This window comes from Mytilus californianus, unplaced genomic scaffold (assembly GCF_021869535.1).
Source record: "Mytilus californianus isolate M0D057914Y unplaced genomic scaffold, xbMytCali1.0.p SCAF_11, whole genome shotgun sequence".
Lineage (NCBI taxonomy): Eukaryota > Metazoa > Mollusca > Bivalvia > Mytilida > Mytilidae > Mytilus > Mytilus californianus.
Genome location: NW_026262593.1, coordinates 32,811,833 through 32,831,333, shown reverse-complemented (window position 1 = coordinate 32,831,333; position 19,501 = coordinate 32,811,833). Strand labels below are relative to the sequence as shown.

At 31.9% G+C, this 19,501-nt stretch overlaps 1 protein-coding gene across 3 annotated transcripts in view; it reads left to right on the top strand.

Annotated features, from left to right (window-relative positions):
* Positions 1-19,501, top strand: part of LOC127719913 (uncharacterized) — a 74,175-nt gene extending 54,674 nt beyond the window's left edge. For 2 of the 3 annotated variants that reach the window (XM_052226279.1, XM_052226280.1), the window contains exons 11-15: positions 7,159-7,236; positions 7,546-7,743; positions 9,774-9,829; positions 11,396-11,518; positions 13,691-19,501. In XM_052226279.1, the coding sequence (XP_052082239.1) occupies positions 7,159-7,236; positions 7,546-7,743; positions 9,774-9,829; positions 11,396-11,518; positions 13,691-13,780 (545 nt within the window). In that variant the 3' untranslated portion in view covers positions 13,781-19,501. The remainder of the gene's footprint in view (positions 1-7,158; positions 7,237-7,545; positions 7,744-9,773; positions 9,830-11,395; positions 11,519-13,690) is intronic. The other variant, XM_052226281.1, reaches the window with a different exon arrangement.

The following is a 19,501-nucleotide window of genomic DNA, read 5'->3' as shown; positions in this document are numbered from 1 at the left end:
GAAATCAAACAAAGTTTAATTTTGGACCCCGATTTGGACCAACTTGAAAACTGGGCCCATAATCAAAAATCTAAATACATGTTTAGATTCAGCATATCAAAGAACCCTAAGAATTCAATTTTTGTTAAAATCAAACTAAGTTTAATTTTGGACCCTTTGGACCTTAATGTAGACCAATTTGAAAACGGAACCAAAAATTAAGAATCTAAATACACGGTTAGATTCGGCATATCAAAGAACCCCAATAATTCAATTTTTGATGAAATCAAACAAAGTTTAATTTTGGACCCTTTTGACCTTAATGTGGACAAAGTTGATAACGGGGCCCAAAAATCAAAAATCTAAATACATGGTTAGATTCAGCATATCAAAGAACCCCATATATTCAATTTTTGTTGAAATCAAACAAAGTTTAATTTTGGACCCCGATTTGGACCAACTTGAAAACTGGGCCCATAATCAAAAATCTAAATACATGTTTAGATTCAGCATATCAAAGAACCCTAAGAATTCAATTTTTGTTAAAATCAAACTAAGTTTAATTTTGGACCCTTTGGACCTTAATGTAGACCAATTTGAAAACGGAACCAAAAATTAAGAATCTAAATAAACGGTTAGATTCGGCATATCAAAGAACCCCAATAATTCAATTTTTGATGAAATCAAACAAAGTTTAATTTTGGACCCTTTTGACCTCAATGTGGACAAAGTTGATAACGGGGCCCAAAAATCAAAAATCTAAATACATGGTTAGATTCAGCATATCAAAGAACCCCATATATTCAATTTTTGTTGAAATCAAACAAAGTTTAATTTTGGACCCCGATTTGGACCAACTTGAAAACTGGGCCCATAATCAAAAATCTAAATACATGTTTAGATTCAGCATATCAAAGAACCTTAAGAATTCAATTTTTGTTAAAATCAAACTAAGTTTAATTTTGGACCCTTTGGACCTTAATGTAGACCAATTTGAAAACGAAACCAAAAATTAAGAATCTAAATACACGGTTAGATTCGGCATATCAAAGAACCCCAATAATTCAATTTTTGATGAAATCAAACAAAGTTTAATTTTGGACCCTTTGGACCTCAATGTGGACAAAGTTGATAACGGGGCCCAAAAATCAAAAATCTAAATACATGGTTAGATTCAGCATATCAAAGAACCCCATATATTCAATTTTTGTTGAAATCAAACAAAGTTTAATTTTGGACCCCGATTTGGACCAACTTGAAAACTGGGCCCATAATCAAAAATCTAAATACATGTTTAGATTCAGCATATCAAAGAACCCTAAGAATTCAATTTTTGTTAAAATCAAACTAAGTTTAATTTTGGACCCTTTGGACCTTAATGTAGACCAATTTGAAAATGGAACCAAAATTTAAGAATCTAAATACACAGTTAGATTCGGCATATCAAAGAACCCCAATAATTCAATTTTTGATGAAATCAAACAAAGTTTAATTTTGGACCCTTTGGACCTCAATGTGGACCAATTTAAAAACGGGGCGCAAAATCCAAAAACTAATTACACGGTTAGATTCAGCATATTAAAGAACCCCATGAAATCAAGAATAAAACCCCATTGAAATTGGTCAAGAAATAAGCAATTTATAGGAAGTATCTTCTTTTGCACAATCCTGTGCTATTAAATATTTCTTGCTATTGCGCAATACTGTACAATTGACAATTTCTTGCTATTGCGCAATATTGTGCTATTGGATATTTCTTGCTATTGCGCAATACTGTGCAATTGAAGATTTCTTGCTATTGCGCAATACTGTGCAATTGAAGATTTCTTGCTATTGTGCAATACTGTGCAATTGAAAATTTCTTGCTATTGCACAATACTTATTATATAATAATTTACACATCCTGTTTGGTGTGTATCTCCTACCATATCATTATTATTTGATTTTAAATATAAATCAGAAATAACCAACTTAAAATGGAAAATTTTAAAAGAAACAAAAAAGGAAAAAAAGAAAAAAAGGGAAAAAAAATAAATCCCCCCCCAAAATTTTTTGAACCCCCATTATGATTCATCACCCCCAAACTCAATCCCAGCCTTCCCTTTGTGGTATGGTACCTTGCAGTACAATTTCAGAGAGATCCATACACTTGAACACAAGTTATTGTCTGGAAACTAGAAAAAAATGTGTTTTTTGGCCCCTTTTTGGCCCCAAATTCCTAAAAGTTTAGGGCAATTACCCCCAAACTCAAACCCAGCTTTCCCTTTGTGATATGGAACCTTGTAGTACAATTTCAGAAAGATCCATACCAATATACGACCACAAAAAATTTTTTGCGGTCGTATAAAAAGGGGGCAAAAATAAGCATTTTTAGCTCACCTGACCTGAAAGGTCAAGTGAGCTTTTCTCATCACTTTGCGTCCGTCGTCCTGCGTCCGTCGTCCGTCGTCCGTAAACTTTTACAAAAATCTTCTCCTCTGAAACTACTGGGCCAAATTTAACCAAACTTGGCCACAATCATCATTGGGGTATCTAGTTTAAAAAATGTGTGGCGTGACCCGGCCAACCAACCAAGATGGCCGCCAGGCTAAAAATAGAACATAGGGGTAAAATGCAGTTTTTAGCTTATAACTCAAAAACCAAAGCATTAAGAGCAAATCTGACATGGGGTAAAATTGTTCATCAGGTCAAGATCTATCTGCCCTGAAATTTTCAGATGAATCGGACAACCCGTTATTGGGTTGCTGCCCCTGAATTGGTAATTTTAAGGAAATTTTGCTGTTTTTGGTTATTATCTTGAATATTATTATAGATAGAGATAAACTGTTAGCAGCAATAATGTTCAGCAAAGTAAGATTTACAAATAAGTCAATATAACCGAAATGGTCAGTTGACCCCTTTAGGAGTAATTGCCCTTTATAGTCAATTTTTATCCATTTTTCGTAAATCTTAGTAATCTTTTACAAAAATCTTCTCCTCTGAAACAACTGGGCCAAATTAAACCAAACTTGGCCACAATCATCATTGGGGTATCTAGTTTAAAAAATGTGTGGCGTGACCCGGCCAACCAACCAAGATGGCCGCCACAGCTAAAAATAAAACATGGGGGTAAAATGCAGTTTTTGGCTTATAACTCAAAAACCAAAGCATTTAGAGCAAATCTGACATGAAGTAAAATTGTTTATCAGGTCAAGATCTATCTGCCCTGAAATTTTCAGATGAATCCAACAACCTGTTGTTGGGTTGCTGCCCCTGAATTGGTAATTTTAAGGAAATTTTGCTGTTTTTGGTTATTATCTTGAATATTATTATAGATAGAGATAAACTGTAAACAGCAATAATGTTCAGCAAAGTAAGATTAACAAATAAGTCAACATGACTGAAATGGTCAGTTGACCCCTTTAGGAGTTATTGCCCTTTATAGTCAATTTTTATCAATTTTTCGTAAATCTTAGTAATCTTTTACAAAAATCTTCTCCTCTGAAACTACGTGGCCAAATTGAACCAAACTTGGCCACAATCATCATTTGGTTATCTAGTTTTAAAAATGTGTGGCGTGAGCTGGTCAACCAACCAAGATGGCCGCCACGGCTAAAAATAGAACATAGGGGTAAAATTCAGTTTTTGGCTTTTAACTCAAAAACCAAAGCATTTAAAGCAAATCTGACATGAAGTAAAATTGTTCATCAGGTCAAGATCTATCTGCCCTGAAATTTTCAGATGAATCGGACAACCAGTTGTTGGGTTGCTGCCCCTGAATTGGTAATTTTAAGGTAATTTTGCTGTTTTTGGTTATTATCTTGAATATTATTATAGATAGAGATAAACTGTAAAAAAACAATAAATGTCGGCAAAGTAAGATCTACAAATAAGTCAACATGACCGAAATTGTCAGTTGACCCCTTTAGGAGTTATTGCCCTTTATAGTCATTTAACCATTTTTTCGTAAATCTTAGTAATCTTTTACAAAAATCTTCTCCTCTGAAACTACTGGGCCAAGTTAATTATAGATAGAGATAATTGTAAGCAGGAAAAATGTTCAGTAAATTAAGATGTACAAACACATCACCATCACCAAAACACAATTTTGTCATGAATCCATCTGCATCCTTTGTTTAATATTCACATAGACCAAGGTGAGCGACACAGGCTCTTTAGAGCCTCTAGTTTTACTTTCCAGACATTAACTTGTGTTCAAGTGTATGGATTTCTCTGAAATTGTACTTAAAGGTACCATACCACAAAGGGAAGTGGGTCAAAAAAATTTTTGGGGGGGGGATTTTTTTTCCTCTTTTTTTTCTTTAAAATTTTCCATTTTAAGTTGGTTAATTCTGATCACAAAGAGAAAGTTGGAATTGAGTTTGGGGGATAATTGCTCAAATGTTTAGGAATAAGGGGCTAAAAAAGGGGTTAAAAATAAGCATTTTTTTTTAGTTTCCAACAATTAATTGTGTTTAAGTAATTGGATCTCTGTGAAATTGTACTGCAAGGTACCATACCACAAACTGAAGGCTGGGATTGAGTTTGGGGGGGCGTGATGTGTGAAAATTTTCCACTTAAAGTTGGTTTATTATTTCTGATTTAGATATAAAAGCAAATAATAATGATGTGGTTTGATTTTATCAAAAACTTAAATTGAAGTTATGTATATTGTAAATTTAGGTTACATTGGAATTTAAGAATTGGCTTTGGGGTAGGGTTATGGCTCAAACCTTTAAATAATAAGGGAAAAAAAGGTGAAAAAACAAGGGTTTCCAGGTTAATAGACAAATAAGTACAAAACATTATTTAAAAGCAGTGTAAGGTTGGTAATTCAAACTCATTTAAATATCTCACACTGCTTTTAAATTATGTAAATTGGAAATTTGCTAATAACTTTATTGTTAATAAATGCATTGGAAATTTGCCAACAATTTTAGTATAATAAACTTCATTGGAAATTTGCCAATATAAAATTTTGCTGATGAAGGTTTTTTGTTTTCCTTTAGCCTTGACTATGAAGTCATTTTCTATTTTTATAGCCTTATGATGTAGTTGAATTATTTAATACTTTTATGATGTGTTTAAATGGGGTTTTATGGTTGCAAATTTATTGTTTTAGTTTAATAAACTCCATTTAAAATTTGGTAATAAAAAAAATTTTTGTTTATTTTTAGCTATGATTATGATGTCATTTTCTATTTTACTTTTATGGTTGCAAAGAAATTTTTATTTTTAGATATTACTGTTAAATGATGCTGATTAAGGTTTTTGCTATGTTTAGCCATGACTATGATGTCATTTTCTATTTTAATATCTGTCATGATGTATTTAAATGGGCTTTTATGGTTACAAAGGAATTTTATTTTTAGATATTACTGTAAAATGTTGCTGATTAAGGATTTTGTTTATTTTTAGCCATGCCTATGATGTCATTTTCTATTTTAATACCTTTATTATGTAATTTCCATTTTTAGATATTACTGTTAAATGATGCTGATTGAGGGTTTGAATGCTGGGATTGATTTTGGGGGTAATTGCCTCTAAATTTTAGGAATTAGGGGGCAAAAAACAAGCATTTTTCTAGTTTCATGACAATAACTTGTGTGTAAGTGTATGGATATTTATGAAATTGTACTACAAGGTTCCATATCACAAAGGGAAAGCTGGAATTGAGTTTGGGGGTACTTGCCCAAAACGTTTAGGAATAAGGGGCCAAAAATAAGCATTTTTCTAGTTTCCAGACAATAACTTGTGTTCAAGTGTATGGATCTCTCTGAAATTGTACTGCAAGGTACCATACCACAAAGGGAAGGCTGGGATTGATGATGGGGGTAATTGCCTCAATATTTTAGGAATTAGGGGCCAAAAAAGGGGCAAAAAAACAAGCATTTTTCTAGTTTCATGACAATAACTTGTGTGTAAGTGTATGGATCTTTATGACATTGTACTGCAAGGTTCCATATCACAAAGGGAAAGCTTGGTTTGAGTTTGGGGGTAATTGCCCTAAACTTTTAGGAATTTGGGGCCAAAAAGGTGCAAAAAACCCAAGCATTTTTCTAGTTTCCAGACAATAATTTGTGTTCAAGTGTTTGGATCTCTCTGAAATTGTACTGCAAGGTACCATACCACAAAGGGAAGGCTGGGATTGAGTTTGGGGGTGATGAATCATAAGGGGGTTTCAAAAAATTTGGGGGGGGGGATTTTTTTTTCTTTAAAATTTTCCATTTTAAATTGGTTATTTCTGATTTATATATAAAAGCAAATAATAATGATATGGTTTGAATAGGTAAGTTAAAAAATTTTTAAGTTCTTAGACTACTTTCATTCTGTGTGAGAAACCTATGCTGTGTCAAATATTTAATTACAATCCAAATTCAGTGCTGTATCAAGCTTGAATGTTGTGTCCATACTTGCCCCAACTGTTCAGGGTTCGACCTCTGCGGTCGTATCAAGCTGCGCCCCAGCGGAGCATTTTATTTAGTCTGGTTTTGTTTGCAGTTTGAGCCTTTGATTGGACAATTAAATCATTGCTATGTTCATTTTTACCGTTTTCACTGCCTTGCACAATACATTTAAATGAACAGTGAAATATTTGCATACAGGTTAAATTCCATGAAATTGAGACACATGGGAAAAATTGAGATAAACAGTATGTGATTGAAAAATAGTTTAATAGGATGTAAGTAAATATATGAAACATGCTGGTTTGGATTACATCATCTAGCTATGGATTTTGGAGGAGTAAATTTTGGTTGAATATCTATGAATTAAAAGATGTGAATTTAAAAGAAAAAAATAAAGTACTCAAATAATCACACATCAGGTGAGCCTGATTCACTTAGAAATAGCAAAAGTATAAACTATTTTGAAGATATAATATTATGAGTACAAGTATTGTAAAGTTGACAGGAATAGCTGTTTGGGAGTTACCTTTGCATTCAGATAACTATTTTTCCTTTGTTTCTTTGATTATTTTCAGCTCATCAGGCGATGGTTTATTTTGTTAACCCTACCTTTTTTTAAATAAACATAAAAAGGATATTCTAGTAGGTAAAAATAAGAGAGGCTTTATAATTAAGTTTTCCATTTTCCATGTGCAAATGTTTATGTCCCACCTACTACTATAGTAGGAGGGCATTATGTTTTCTGGTCTGTGCATCATACATGTATATTATACAAATATTTTCTGAATTTCAGGGAATACCAACTCCTCTGGTCCTTCTTATATGTATCTCCTAAGATGGGAAATATCAGGAGATGACAGGCCAAGAAGAGGTAATATTTTATTTATTGTATTTTATACTATAAATGTGGATTAGATTTTTGTTTGATCTCGATGAAATGGAGAAAACAAGACTTAGGCATGCTGTTTCCAACAGAGGCAGTGTCAACAATGTTTTAGTTTGTGAGTGTATGTCATTTAAAGGGGAACCACCAGTGCAAGGTCAATAATATTTGATATGCATGCAGTTGTATAAGCATCATCACTTTTCATTTCCATGGAGATTTTTATCCAAAAGATACTAAGCTTGCTATGAGATTAGATAGATGTAAGTTGAAAAAACAACTTATTTTTACTTTTAGGTAGAATAGAATACTGGGAAAATCAACATTATGGTCGTAAATCCAAAGTTTTGAGGGATCTTGAAACTGGGAAGGTACTGTTGAAAAGTCCACAGAAGTATATGACACATAATGTTGTTTACCTTGTACCAGACAATCAAAATCATGGTATTGAGCCTTTTATGCAGATCAAACTGGAACAGTTAGAAGATGAAATAGGTTGGTTAATTAAACAAAAAAAAGGATTCGACATATTTCACCTTTACCATTCAAGTATTATACCCCTTAATCACATGAAAATGAGATTCTCAGGTTCCTAGATAATAAGCAATAATTGACAAAATCATTGTATATTTTTACATAATGTGGTGATCCAGAAATAGAGACCAAGTTTTAATTTAGAACTGATATGACATGTGATGTGTCATTCAAGAATTATATCTTAAAGTATTAAACTACTACATGTACTAGTTTGTCTTTGTTTCATGACTAATGAAAGCACTCCTTATCAAATCTTTTGAAAGTTTGATGGACCAGAAGTTGTGAGTTATGTTCTGTTTTATTTGGGTAAGATCGCATAAAATGCAATCAAAACCCTTTTTAGCACACCTAGCCGAAATGCCAAGTGAGCTTTTCTCATCACTTGCCACGTTGTCCGTCGTAGTCGTCCCTTAACTTTTACAAAAATCCTTCTCCTCTGAAACTATTGGGCAAAATTTAACCAAACTTTGCCATATCATTACTGGGGTATTTAGTTTAAATCAAAGTACTGAAGTATTGACATCGGATGACCGCAAGTTCTGGTGGATAGTCTCAGGCACTTGTCTCAGAAAAAATAAAATATCTCTACACCTGAAAGTTAGGTTAAGGTACATAGATTTTTTTTCTGAAACAAGTTCCTGTGTGGATGATGAATAAATGACAGAGAATTCAACCTCAAAATGCGAGTTTAAATTATTGCGATTATAACCCTGTCACATTTTTCGCAATGATAAAAAAATTGCAATAATTTCTGAATTTACAGTATTGTATACTTTTGATAGTTAACACAAAATAGTGCAGTGAGGTGAGCATTCTTTAGATCAAATCTAGTCACTGTCGTGCAATTTATTAATAAGTTATACTCAGATATTCAAGTTACAACATGGTGTGTATATTAATAACCTTACTTGTCAAGAAAACTTTATTTCTATTAAAAAATACCTAAGTTATGCAGAGTATGGATTTGTTAAAAAAAAAAAAAAAATAGGTTCAACCATACATGTACAATGATGAACAAAGGAAGATAACTCCAATTCGAATTTATGATTAGCCTAGTTAATACAATTCAATGTTTTGTTTTAAATTTACATGGCAAAATTGAAGCATTCTTTATCCCTCAGTGCTCACAAGCACTTTGATTTGACATCACATTTTCTATTTCAGACTAATGCCTTTTTCTTATAAAAAATGATTTTGATGGATATGTTTGATTTAATCATTTGGCAAAGGAATTTACACCATTTGACTAAACCTTTTGAAACTTTAACATATGGTTTAATATAGTGGAATATCAATAAAGTTCAGACAAATTTTACACTTACTGTTCAAGATTTTATCCATTTTTGTTGGATGGAAAATTGCTGTGAAAATCAAGGCTAGAGGTCATAAACTCTCAATTATGATTTGCTGATAATGGCCTTTCAAGATTTATATCCCTATAGTTTCTGGTTTTAAACTAAACAATGTACTGTGGAATCATTATTATTCGTTTGATACAAATTTTTGTAGATTTAGTGGGTACAGGTAAACCATGAATTTAAATTCTCTAGGAATTACAAATTTTTTATAAGGGTGTATACAGCAGACTATGGCAAAATCAAACATCAAATATCAACGAAAATGAAAGTTTTTCTCAACCAATGAAAATTGGCACTCATGAAAATAAATGAATCCACAGTATATGATTTTCCTACTGATTACTAAATATGGCTGTCAATATTAAAAAAGATAAATGTAAAGAGAAGTATAAGATGGTCCCCTTTTAATTTAAAATGAGAGGACTCCTTTTTCTTTGTATGTTGACAAAGCTGACTGCAGATTTTTTTTAGGAGACAATTGATCAGGCATATAGTATTTGATTCAGCTTCACTTCGTTCTCTATGTTTATAAACTTTCTGATAGCACTTTAGATTCAGTAAATAAACAGTGTTTGCAATAAAGACATCTAATTCATGTGTATAGAAGATTTTTATATTTTTTTCTTTCAGACATTCAAAGCCTATTGAAATCAGGTGCCACTATTTATGATTTGGACACATTTGAGGTAAATAAATTTCATTATTAGTCCCCTACCGACGAAGTCGAAGGGGACTTTAGGTTTGCACTCTGTCCGTCTGTCTGTCTGTCCGTCCGTCCGTCCGTCCTTCTGTCAGTCCGGCAAATCAGTTTTCCACACTTTTTTTCTTCATGCTTGAAGATATTGATTTGATATTTGGTATATTGTTTTATCATGACAAGTTACAGATTAAGTTCAAATTTTGTTTCGGTCTGATAATTTTGTGCAGAGTTATGGTCCTTGGACTTGGAAAATTCACTCAAATATTCAGTTTGCTTTACTTTTTTTCGTCATTCTTGAAGATATTGATTTAATAATTGGTACATTGTTTTATCATGACAAGTTACAGATCAAGTTCGAATTTTGTTCCGGTCTGATGATTTTTTGCAGAGTTATGGTCCTTGGACTTAGAAAATTCACTTAAGTTATCAGTTTTCAACACTTTTTTTCATCATGCTTGAAGATATTGACTTGATATTTGTTATATAGTTTACACCATGACAAGTTATAGATCAAGTTAGCATTTTGTTCCAGTACAATTAATTTTTAACCGGTAGGGGACTTTGTATTGCCATGCAAAACTCTCAGAATGCTTGTTAAATCTTTATTTGCTTTATTCCAGTATTTTTATGCCCCCTTTGTAGGCAATGGGGGCATTAAGTGTTACCCTTGACCCTTTATCTTTCCGTCAGTCCTTCCTTTCTTCCTTCCATCCCATTTTTGTTTCTACACTCTAACTTTAGTTTTCCTCATCCAAATTTATGAAACTTATACACAATGCTAAGAAACACAACACACAGACAGAGTTTGAGTTTGGGCAGTGAGTCATTTACCTTTCTTTTTAAATTGCAAAGCTTGAGTGAGAGCATAAAAAGACGTGTCTTCAGACACATCTTCTTTTATTTCAATCCAATTTAGCCAATTTTGTGTAAATAAAAAATTTCTGTATCTGATCAGCTAAATTATGATTCCTTATTTATATTCTAGCAGTAAAACTCAGACACACCAACCTCCCCCCTCTTACTTCAAAGTTTATTCTTTGAAAGGAAACTCACAATTAGGTTAAAAGATGTTTTAAGTGATTCCAGGATAAGCTCAAAGTTATGCTTTTTAGCCTACCTTGCTTATGATAATTAGATTTGGATATTACCATGTGGATAATCATTTCCAAATAAAGTCATAGACCTAACTTGCTTACACTTAGTATGTACATGTATCGGTTATCTTTACGAAAAAATGACCTCATTTTGTAAAACTGCAAATGTTTTTAGGCCAATTTTGGCCCTTAACTTCTTTATTATTAATTTGAAAAGGTCATCGTTTATTTAGCAGACCTTAACAAGCTCTAAGATTCTTCTTTGTTTATAAGTGCAGGAGAATTGTTTAAAGTTCACTGCATATATGTAATAAAAAGTAATTGTATTTCTATACCCTGCTATTCTAGTGAACTAACACATTTTTTTTTTAAATTGTTTGTTCTTAGGCTAATCAAAATACATATACTGAAATTCACCATATAAACATTCTATGATGATATGAAACTGATTATTATAGACTATAAATCCACAAAGACCAGAGTTAAATTCAGCATATTCTGGACAGCCTTTATCTGGACAGCCTTTATCTGAACAACCTCATCACATGCCTTTACCACATGAACAAAACCAATCAGATAGTGTAAGTCTTTAATTGTAGAAGGAAAATATATCTAACTTGTAATAATGAATCCTCATTATCTTGCACAGGTGTGTACTTTAATTATAACCCACATTTGAATTTGATTGAATTCGGGAGCTACCATTTGATTTTTATGGGGGGGCTAGGATGAAAAATTTTGTCCTACATTTTTTTTAGTTGTAGTCTCTATCCTGCCTTTTTATTTTTCACTCTATTTAGTCCTGCCTTTTTTTTTTTTTATTAGTTTATCCTGACTTTTTTTACATAAGTTGTCATGTCTTTTTTTTTTGCCAAGTTGCTCATCCTGCCTTTTTTTTTACTCAAAACTCCTGTCCTGCTTTTTTTTCAAATTTCATCCTAGCCCCACCCCCATAAAATCAAATGGTAGCTCCCTTACCTAAATTCTACCAGTATGTAAAATAAGGAGATGTGGTATGATTACAAAATTATCCACCCGAGACCAAAGTATGTGGATATAAGCAACTGTAGGTCACTGTAAAACCTTCAACCATGAGCCATGTCCATTCTGTATAGAAAGCTATAAAAGGCCTCTGCATGATAAAATTCGATACAATTGAAAGAGAAAACCGATGGCCTTATTTATAATTCAAAAAAAAATATGTTAGACAGAAGCCAAAGACAACCACTGAATTAGTGGATCCTGACTTGGGACAGTCATAAAGAATGCCAGGGCTAAACATGTTCCTGAACAGTCAACCCTTCCCTAACCTTGGACAGTGATGTAAGAGCACAACATAAGAACAAACTAAAAATCAGATGGAAAAGGCATGACTCCATTTTTTGACGAGCCTGAGACTTCTGTTGCAGAAAGCTTGACATAGGGATAGTGATCCGGCGGCGGCGGCGTTAACTAACTTATTGAAAGCTTAATATTTCAGAAGGTAGAAGACCTGGATGATTCATACTTTGTATATAGATGCCTTATGATATGAAGTTTCCGTCTGTCATATGTCCATTGTCCTTGACCTCATTTTCATGGTTCAGTGACTACTTGAAAAAAAAGTTAAGATTTTTTGTATTGTTAATTTCTCTATTATTATGAGTAATAGGATAACTATATTTGGTATGTGCCACCTTGCAAGGTCCTCAGGCCTGTTAGACAGTTTTCACTTGACCTCGACCTCATTTCATGGATCAGTGAACAAGGTTAAGTTTTCGTGATCGAGTCCATATCTCAAATACTATAAGCAATAGGTCTACTATATTTGGTGTATGTAATGATTGTAAGGTGTACATGTCTTACTGGCAGGTGTCTTCTAACCTTGACCTCATTTTCATGGTTCAGTGGTAAAAGTTAAGTTTTTGTGTTTTGGTCTGTTTTTCTTATACTGTATGCAATAGGTCAACTATATTTGGTGTATGGAAATATTTTTACGATGTACATGTAAGTCTTGTAGGTTTTATTTGACCTTTACCTCATTTTAATGGTTCATTGCTTTATGTTTAGTTTTTGTGTTTTGGTCTGTTTTTCTTAAACTTTAAGCAATAGGTCAACTATATTTGGTGTATGGAATGATTTGTAAGGTGTATATGTCTGTCTGGTAATTATCAACTGACCTTCAACTTATTTTCATGGTTCATTAGTCAATTATCAGTTTTCCTGGTTAACTTTGTTTCTTAGATTCTATTAGCAATAGGTCAACTATATTTGATGCATGGAATGATTTTAAGGTGTACATGTCTGCCTGAAGGGTTCATCTGACCTTGACCTCATTTTCATGGTTCATTGGTCAATATAAAATTTCAATGGTTTGGTCTTTCTTTTATACTATAAGCAATAGTGTATATAATGATTGTTTTAAAGGTGTACATGTATTTCCGGCTTAGTTTATTTGACCGTGACCTCATTTTCGTGGATCATAAATGTTAATGTTTATTGTCATTATAGTAGGCGAGACATTTCAGCGTGTGCACTCTTTAACAATTGCAATAATAAATGCATGCAAATATTTCTGAATTTAAATTACCTAGGTTTTAAAACCTCCGTCCAATATCAACTTTTTTGATAGGTCCATTTTCTCTGCTCCTAAGTGTGACATTTATACACAAGTTTGCCTGTCATTGGTAAACTACTGTTGCTTCAATTTAGGAGCATGCATGCCAACTCCTTAAATAATTTATTCAAGTATTAACACCATTTTCTTTTTACAGGGAATAGACAATAACACAGGAAACAATGAAGTGCAGAATGAAGACCCATTCAACAGTCTTTGTCTTGGAAGTTTTGAGAATGATAATTGAGTCTGGAACATGATCTGGGGAGTTTTGATTATGCATTCAAGCATTAAAACCAATTCCCCATAAATTGATCTCTACAATTAATGCACATGTATTCTGATATTTTTCCCTTTGAATCTTGCATTATTCAGCATTATTTACAATTTTATTCTGAAGATCTGATTTCAGTAATTCCTGGTTGTATGATCTTTTTTTTTTTTAATAAAAAAAATCATTGAAAAACTCATTAATGAAATGAACTATATTTTCCAAGATGCATATATAATAGGAAAATTATATTTCTTGACATTACTAATTTTTGATTGACTATTGATAATATTTGCTCATTCGTTATTGTACAGTGTATTTTTTAAAAGTTTATCTATTTAAAGTTTCATGTTATTTTTGAAATAATATATTGGTATTAAATATAGATAAATCTACTTATAGTTTGTAAATGGAAATATTTACTGTTGAAAAGAAGAAAAATGGTTTGGTGATAAACTTGAGGTTGTAACATTGAAGTTAGTGCCTCAAAGTGTATTATTTTGTACATAAATATTTTGAAATATAAATTTTCACACATTAATAATCCAAAATATGTATAGAAATGAAAGTTAAAATGTTCATATATTTCTTTTTGTGTGATTTTTACCATATCACTTGGGATGGACACATATACTCATGTCCTGTCACCCGAAAAACATTAAAAATTGGACCAACAGTTTTACTGTGTATCTATAACTCTATGATTTTATTTGATACATACAATTGACTAAATGTCTATAAGCTTAAATGTAATGGTATTTCCCATTGGCCAAGTCTAAACTTGTTTTAGAATATCATTAAGTACCTGGAAATACACAACATTACACATATTAAAGAAAGAAATTTTAAAAGATGTTAAGTGTAATTGAGTTTATAACAAATTAAAATTTTAGTTTGTTGCAAAAAGGAGAAAATATTAAAATAGCATGTTGATTGTGATGAATTAAACAGTGCTAGTTTAATATTAACATGCTATTTTTATCAGTTTAGTATTTCCTCCAGAAATGTAATTAAATCTTTATCTAGTCACTATTTGATATTCCTTGTTTTTTGTAGATGTTTCTAGGCTCCATTTATTACTGAGGTTGATATAAACAACTGTAATACAAGTGGGATGTTTTGCTAGCAATAAAACCAAGTTCAACCCACATTCTTCTTCAGAAAATGTCTGTTCCAGGTCAGGAATATGACAGTTGTTTTCCATTCATTCTGTTTGTTGATATAGTCGAGCATTTGATTATGTCAGGTTTTATGGACTTTCCCCTTTTTGATTTTACCTTGGAGTTCGGTATTTTTATGCCCCACTTACGATGGTAGAAGGGCATTATGTTTTCTGGTCTGTGCGTCCGTTTGTTTGTTCTTCCGTCCTTCTGTCTGTCCCGCTTCAGGTTAAAGTTTTTGGTCAAGGTAGTTTTTGATGAAGTTGAAGTCCAATCAACTTGAAACTTAGTACACATGTTCCCTATGATATGATCTTTCTAATTTTAATGCCAAATTAGAGTTTTTACCCCAATTCACGGTCCACTTAACATAGAAAATGATAGTGCGAGTGGGGCATCCGTGTACTTAATAATGGACACATTCTTGTTGTAGGTGTTTCTTTAGTCCCCTAACGACGAAGTCAAAGGGGACTTTAGGTTTGAACTCAGTCCGTCTGTCTGTCTGTCTGTCTTGTCTGTCTGTCTGTCTGTCTGTCCATCTGTCAGTCCGGCAAATCAGTTTTCCACACTTTTTTTCTTCTTACTTGAAGATATTGATTTGATATTTGGTGTATTGTTTTATCATGACAAGTTACAGATCAAGTTCGAATTTTGTTCCGGTCTGATGATTTTGTGCAGAGTCATGGTCCTTGGACTTAGAAAATTCACTCAAATAATCAGTTTTCTGCACTATTTTTCCTCTTGCTTGAAGATATTGATTTGATAATTGGTATATAGTTTTATCATGACAAGTTACAGATCAAGAACAAATTTTGTTCCGGTCTGATGATTTTGTGCAGAGTTATGGTCCTTGGACTTAGAAAATTCACTTAAATAATCAGTTTTCAACACTTCTTTTCATCATGCTTGAAGATATTGACTTGATATTTGTTATATAGTGTACACCATGACAAGATATAGATCAAATTAGCATTTTGTTCCAATACATTTTGTTCCAATACAATGAATTTTTAACCGGTAGGGTACTATGTATTGCCATGCAATACTCTCAGAATGCTTGTTGATACTTATTTCAACCTCAGCTTAACCTAAAGACTTAAAAGAACAGTAAAATTTGTCAAAGACTAAGATGTGACTATACTATAAACTGTTAACAACTGTTAATTTTTTGCGTTTTGTTGATATTCATATATATTTGTATTCCTTATTATGTAACAACTGAAAAAATTAATTGTTTTTTATTATCATTGCAATTGAATTCAAAATTGTTCCCACACTTACATGATATTACTGAAATTCAACTATAATGAACTGTCAAACAAAAATGTAATGAAAGTAATTTTTAAAAAATAGTATGACCTAGTCAAAATTTTAAGAGTTGATGATTATGATAGCTAGCCGAGTTGTGCAAGCAGTGTTCTCATAAAGTGCTGAAATTTAAATAGAATAAAATTTTGTTTGAATTTAATATATTTATATTAATCTTATTACATATCTTTGTATAAAATATTATTTTTGAACAACTAGATTTCTTGTCAAAATGATTTAAATTCGAAATGTGACAGTCTTTTTTCAGTCTTTTTTTGGTTTTACATTTATTGAAAATCCTAATTAAAATTGATTTTCTTTGGATGTTTATGAATTGACAAACTGTTTTTCAGGTTTTCCTTTTATTTTTAGATGAAAAATAATAACTTCATGTCTGTTTCAGTAAATATTTGATCTGATTTACCATTGAAGCCGAATAAGACATTACCTGCATGTCCTTTAAATTTTAAGATTGTCTTATAAGAAATAGAGATATGTTATTATAGGTATATATACCTCATTTAAAATGAGACTAATGTATAAATATCTATTGTAGTTAGTTTAGACTTAGATATGTGTGTTGTAAAGTAGCTCATTTAAAATGAGGTTAATCAATATTCATGCTTATTTTATAATGTTTGTCAAAAAGAACAAGGATTGTTTAGTACTTTCTTATCCATAGGAAAATTGTTCATTGATAAGGATTGAAGTGTAATGAAAATTGTTTGAGCCAATTATGTTTTACAAAGGTGCTAGGTGTTGCTCTGAGATATGTATTTGAAGTTGTTCTTGTCATGTCACGTAGGCATATTGAATGACTTCTAATTTTACCAAAACAAAGGTAAAACTTGCATATTTTTTAGGCAAACTTTCTATCAGATATTTTTATTTTCACTTCATTAATCTCAAGGTAAAAATATTGTTGACCTGTCTGTCAGTTAAGTTAGGTTTATGGATGATATAACTTGTGATCTATACTGATAGGAATAAACCAGGGATATATATGTAATTGAGACATGATTGTTCAAAGTCAAGGTAACAGATACTAATTTAACAGTAGACCCACTTTATGACAGAAAAAGGCTTCCCAGAAGAATTTGCTCAAAAGCCTTTGGTTAAGTGGTCACATTTAATGAGTGAAAAGTCCCTTTTGATTATGGGGTCAACACGCCCAAGGGAAAGGTAAAAGATACTATATATACAGACCAAAATCATTGAAGAAAATGGGTTTAGTTGTAGTTGATGACTTAAGAAACTTACTTGGGATTTGAAATATCAGGTCACAAATGATATGAAAAAGATCCCTAATGAATTTTGGGTCAACATGTCAAAATCGCAGATACTAAAAAAGACCCAAATTACTGGAAGATGGAGGATTTCTGGAGATGAACCAGATTTAATGATAGGGTTATGTTTAATAAGAGGAATGATCAGATTGATTTTAAGGTTAACACCTCTAATTTCAAGGTCACAGGTGCTGCAAATGGATTGAATTTGTGCAGACAAGGATTTCTGGATGCTTGATAACTTTACTTGGAAGTGGAATAAAACATAAGTATTTATTATCAAATATTGAGATTTGTAATACTTTTTAAGGTCAATACCGCAAAGGTCAGTTCATAATATTTCAATTTAAAAAAAATTATTCCAATAAGGCTAATGTGTCAAAGAGACAACAACCTGACCAAAAGGCAGAAAACAGCCCAAGGCCACCAATGGGTCTTCAACACAGCGAGAAAATCCCATACTCGCAGGCGGGCTTCAGCTGGCCCCTAATCAAAAATGTGTACTAGTTCAGTGAAAATGGACGTCACACTAAACTCCGAAACATATAAATGAACTAAAATTAAAAAAACATACAAGATTAAGAAAGGCCAGAGGCTCCTGACTTGGGACAGGCGCAAAAATGCGGCGGGTTTATTATAAATAAGAAGATGTGGTATGAGTGCCAATGAGACAATTCTCCATCCAATATGTTTTGTGAGATCTCAACCCTCCCCTATAACTCTAGCCAATGTATAATAAACAAACACACAGCAATACGCACAGTAAAACTCAGTTTCAAAGAAGTCATAGTCCGATATCAGAATAGGTAACAGAACTGGTTGAAGTATGATTTTAGATATCATTATTGTAACATTTTGGTTATTTAGAAATAAGTCATGAAAAATAAAAGTGTCTAGATGTTAATATCTACCCATTTAAGAGTCAGATGAAGGTACATAAAAAAAAGGAAGGAATGTGAACAATTTTGCTAGAAAAAGAATGTGTTTAAACTGTTTTGGTATACAATTGTAAATTCAAGAGTTATTTGTTTATAATCTCTTAATAAAAGGGAACGGCCAAAAGAGACTCCTTTAAATCTTCATTGATTTTTTATAAATTGTACTATGCATAAAGATTTTAATAGAGAAGTTAAACATCAAACATGACAGGAGAAGCTTATTTGGCTCTGTGAACCCATGACGTTTTTTTATAAAGTGATTGAATCAGTCAATATAACATGTGTCTGTAGGCAGCTTTTCCCGAAATTGCAATAATTAATCATGCTTTTTTGTCCAATTTTAAAAAATCTTAATAATAAATTCAAGCAATAATTTCTGAATTTACAGTATAATACGTTTCAAATGAATTAAATTTGCGTTTGTTTTTAAAGCATAATAGTTTGCATGCAGAATACAAACAATGCACAAAAAAGTGTGTTGATTAACAAGGTAGGCAGAGCTAATAATTCTATAATCTTGCATTGCTTTCATACAGTGGTTCATAGGAATTTAAAGCATATGACAGAATAAAATGATTCATCTTCCAATGATTAAACATCAACATTTGTATGAATTGAACACTGTTGTAATTTATTATGGTGTGAATTCTTAAAATATATTCCAAATTAGAATTTTGACAGTTCACTGAATATAGAAATATGAAAGTGTAAGCAGGGTATGGTTTTCATGGACACTTATAATTGTAACTATGTTATCATCTACACTGCATGTGGTTTATACATGCAAGTATGTAAGTTAAATTGAATTTATATAAATAAATGTCTGTATTGAAAACCCATATATATATATGGTTCATATATTACAAAACACATGTGTTTTGCTTATTTTGATAAGTGAACTATTGAAGGCAAATATTGAAGTACATGCTTTAAAAAAATGTTTTTGAAAAATTTAAATGTATATAAGAAAAACCAGATGTCAAAATAAAATGTGTGTAAAATTTT